Raw genomic sequence first — 4,755 nt, forward strand, 5'->3', positions numbered from 1 at the left:
CTCCTTACCTACAGGAGTGTTTATCAAACATGGGTTACATATTAAATCTTTTTAAAGGGGAACAAATTATTCCATACCACTGGTGCAATCTTAAATATTTTATTATAAAATTATATATATATGAAAGCATAAAACCGAGTTCAACTTCTTTAACACATAACAAAATTATAAAACTAAAATACTTTCAAATGACAGATGAAAAAAAAAAAAAACCAAAGACAATTCGTATTCACAATACTAATTTGTTAATTAATATGAATAATTAACTAATTTATTTGACCGTTAATATTGTCCTGAAACTATATCACTGCTTGAAGTTGTAATAGTTCTTTTTTTTTTTCACATGCCCATGATGCATACTAAGTTGTGGCATGGCTCGATTCTTCTAATTCTTTTTTTTTTATGTTGTCTGTGGCTTGAACGCATTATTTAGGTATGAAAGCTGCCTCCATTCTTTTCACATTAGTCCAGGACAAGTAAATGTTATTCACCAATGGAATCCAAAATGCAAAACAAAGATAAACACAGACACTAGAAATTGATAAACTGGCTTCATCGAGGACTTATATTTTTTAAATATTTTTTTTCATATTATCATGAAAGTAAAAACACAGAATTAAGTTAGCATTACTAACTCACAGACAGAGCTGTAGAATGAGAGACACTGATGATTAGAATTGGTTCTAATGGCATAGCAAAGCAATTAATGCCCTCCATGTTCTGTCCTTTCCTTGACTCTCCAGGCTCGCCTATGGGCATCTGCTGCTTTAACGTGTATTACCTACTGTTAGTGAGCTCACCAGATTTCCCTGCCCCCATACTATTTCAGTCCTCTATGTGGTGCAGTGGTTAAGTGCTCAACTCCTAACCGAATCGTTGGTGGTTCAAACCCAGCAGCCACTCCATGGGAGAAGGATGTGGCAGTCTGCTTCCGTAAAGATTTACAGCCTTGGAAACTCTATGGGGCACTTCTCTGTCCTGTAGGGTTACTTTGAGTCAAAACTGACTCAACGGGCAATGGTTTTTTTGTTTTGTTTATACTTTCGGTACTTTGTCTACATGGATGTGGATATTCCTTTTCACCTCCCCCCCATCTGTTTCTTATCAATGTTCACAATCTAGCTTAGGTATCATCTCTTCTAAAACAATTTCTAGGACCCCAGGTTAAAATGCTAACCTCCTCTGTGGACTTAATTCCCCCTTTGCTCATCTCTAGCCTGTTGCCTCCCTTAGAATAATGACTTGATTCATTCCCTGACTATACTGTAACTTTCTTGACAATAAGTATTGTACTGGTGGCACCTAGCATAGACCTTGGCACATAGAAGTCACTTGGTAAATATATAGTAAACTGAAGTGAACCATTATCAATTAAAGGGCCATCTCTGGTAAGCACTTTTTCCCCCCTCAGTACTCAGAGCTGAATATACTTTAAGAAAACATGGTATAATTGAAAAATACACTGGATTTATAATCAGAAGACTTGGGTTTACATCCTGGCCTGTCACTTGTTCTTGGCTACTTTGTCCTTATGTGTAATATGGGACAGGTATGCAAAGCCCTTGCACAATGTCTGGTACATGGTACCAAAGTATATACTCAAATGACGTTAGTATTCTTCCTGCATTCTCACTTTACTTCTTTTTATGGCCTTTGTTGTTGCTGTTGTTGTTGGATGCCATCGAGTCGATTCTGACTCATGGCAACCCCATGTGACAGAGTAGAACTGCCCCATAGGGGTTTCTTGGCTGTAATCAGTAATGAAGCAGATCTCCAGGTCCTAATCCCACATAACTGCTGGGTAAATTCCAACCGCCAGTTGAGCACTTAACTGTTGCATCACCAGAGCTTCATTTATGGCCTTTAGTGATTTGAAATTATTGTTATTACTAGTGATGCTTCAAATCTATACATTTCTTTATCATGGTTAGATTGAGATCCAGTATTAACTATTTTTCCTGGATTGAACTGCAACATTTCCTTTTCATCTTCATAGGATATTTCACTTAACTGTTTGTATTTATTCGGAACATATTTTTTCTATTTTATTGCCACAGGCATGAGGGAACCTTTTCTTTGTTCTTATTACCTGCAGAAATCTGTCTTCTTCCTTCTCTTTGTAGTCTGTTTTCATCAGAAAGCATCTACTTTGAGAAGTATTTTCTTTGCCTGCATTATATTATTAGATTTCCCTTTCTTTCTGCTTTTAGATGGATACTAGAGAATATAGCTTCAGTTCTTTGGATGGTACACCTTAGCGTTCACTGGTAATACAAAATTTATTGTAGAGGTGTGTCATGTGGAGTTAAGTAATACGGAAAAATCCTCTAATCGGTTGGTTCTTAGTGTTTCATAAACAAAAGTAGATACTGGTGATCAGAAGACAACTGACATAAGTGTAGCTGATGTGGACAGGGGAAAAAGGAACAGAAAGACTGTGGCTTGTTTATTATAAGAGGAAACACCAACTACAAAGTACCAGAAAGAGCTCCTAAAGGAAAATTCTTAGTAATTGACACTTACTGATACATGAAAATTCAGGCTAGATGGAAAAGAAAAGCTTCACAAATATGGCATAGCCAAAGGAAGAACTAAGCTACAAAGGGATGCTATCAACGTCGCTAGAGACAAAGTATCTGAATCTCAGCTTAACATTGTGAGGGTAGGAATAGTGAAATCAATTTGTCAAAAAGCAGCAGGCACAAGGTGATGACCCACTAGAGATCCCTGTTGTCACAAAGTATTTTCTGGTTATGTACTTTCTAAAGACTGAAAGCAGTTGCGGCACAAGTGCTTTTGTATTATTGTATTAACGCTGCACCTGTCACACCCTGACCCATTTCACGTTCAGCCTATTCTGAATTCAATTCAAATTAACCCCTTAATCCCTTATGATGGAGAGATTAATGATGAGGAAACAACATTGAATATTTGGAATCTTAGAAGAAATGCATTTGGTTTTCTATTTACCCTGTTTATCACAGTAATGATGAGTACCACTTACCATCATGGTAGCAAATAAAAGAGACCCTTAGAATCTTGTTTTCTAAGTTGGAAGTAAAGTCCTTTCAGTCAGCAAATCCTGATGAACAGTATAAGTTTCCAAGTACTGACCTCAGACCCTTTTGTATCCGTGGTACCTGCATTTGAGCCATGGTTAACATTGATAACATTGCTAAATACTGAGCACTGCTTACAGCTTGTACAAAGTTAAGAGACATTGGCAGAATTCAACAATGTGTCGCTGTTTCCAGATCTTTTATCCAGTATAGCTATTTGTTTAAAAAATAAAATGATTAAGGTTATTACAAAATGCACATCTGATTTCATAATTTTTGACTTGCTCTTACAGTATTCATTGTAACTTCATATGAAGACACCAATATCCATTTAGATTTCAGATTGTTTAAAGAAGTTCTTTCTATGCTTTTGTGTCAGCAGCTATGTATGCAAAGTTACTTCCCTGGCTCTTGAAGACCTTGCTGTCTAGTGGAGGAGAGTTATAAACAGATAATGACAGTGCACCATGATAAGTGCTATGAAAGAAGGGTTATAAGACATGTGATAGCTCAGAGAGGAGGGAGCTTATTCCTTCTAGAGAGGTTAGGTGAAGATTTCACAGAATATGTAACTTTTAGACTGGCATTTAAAAGGCAAGTAGAATTTTGCCTTAGAAAGTGGGAAGACAGGAATTACAAGTAGAGAAGGAGGGATGAAGGAGGAGAGAAAGTTGTAGAGGAAGGCAGAGTAGAGTAGCAGGAGGAGGAAGCACGTCATATCCTGTGAACACCATGTAATTCCGACTGCAACCTAGAGTTTTAGTAAACATAATGCAGGCCATTGGATTAGTGGGGCAAATTGAAAATGATTTTTATAGCCATTCGATAGGTTTGTAGTCTGTCTAGGGATGAAGCCAGTGGATGTCTTTGATAAGTAGAGAGGTAAGATTTATTGCATGCTTACTTCTGTTGTTATTATGGATTACCACATGTGATCCTCACAAAAGCTCTAGAAGGTGTACATTATTATCTCAGTTTTGCCCTTGAGGAATCTGAGGGAAAGAAGTTAAGTAACTGCCCAAGTTTAATCAGCTAATCAGTGGCAGAGCTCAAATTCAAATCCATACACCATGATATCAAAACTCACAGGTCTAACCACTACTTGAACAGTAAGTATAGGCAAAATGCCCAAAGAGGGAGGATCTGAATGTAGATCAGATGTCATTGGCCCACTTTTCTTTTTCAGGTCTCTTTGCAACAAAATACACCAGCAGCTGCAATCAACTGCAATCCTATCACGCCTTCATGATGTTTCCTTTTGCTAGAAATGTGCTACGCAGTCTTGAGATTCGGAGTTTTCAGCAAATGATGGCAAGACAAAGCCACCAAAAACACCCACCAGATTTTCATGACAAATATGGTGATACTATACTAGCCAGCGGAGCGACTTTCTGTTTTGTTGCATGGGTATTTGTAATCACACAGATTGGACTAGAATGGAACCTTTCCCCTGTGGGCAGAGTCACCCCAAAGGAATGGAGGGAGAAGTAATCATCACATCTGCTGTAATTCCAAATTGTTTCAAATCCAAGTTGTTAATGTAAGCAGTCTGTTACTTATTAAAATATGGCATTATTGAAGAAATAAAATATACCCGAAACCTTAAAAAAGTCATTGCAAATAGTAATTATAGCACCTGGAAGCAAGACACTAGCAGTGGGTATAGATCAAAGGGGATTATAAATAAAAAGTATGT

General features: G+C 37.3%; 1 protein-coding gene across 1 annotated transcript; it reads left to right on the plus strand.

The window, feature by feature from the left end:
- Positions 1 to 4,304: 4,304 nt before the first annotated feature.
- Positions 4,305 to 4,550, plus strand: LOC101353725 (cytochrome c oxidase subunit 7B2, mitochondrial). Its single transcript, XM_004390623.1, has one exon. The coding sequence runs from the start codon at positions 4,305 to 4,307 to the stop codon at positions 4,548 to 4,550; it is 246 nt and encodes an 81-aa protein (XP_004390680.1).
- The last annotated feature ends 205 nt before the right edge of the window (positions 4,551 to 4,755 follow it).

The sequence above is a fragment of the Trichechus manatus genome, unplaced genomic scaffold, assembly GCF_000243295.1.
Source record: "Trichechus manatus latirostris isolate Lorelei unplaced genomic scaffold, TriManLat1.0 scaffold00310, whole genome shotgun sequence".
NCBI classification, from domain to species: domain Eukaryota; kingdom Metazoa; phylum Chordata; class Mammalia; order Sirenia; family Trichechidae; genus Trichechus; species Trichechus manatus.

What these genes read in the sequence shown, in the direction of transcription:
- LOC101353725 (XM_004390623.1), top strand. Translation starts at nt 4,305, where the DNA reads ATGATGTTTCCTTTTGCTAGAAATGTGCTACGCAGTCTTGAGATTCGG.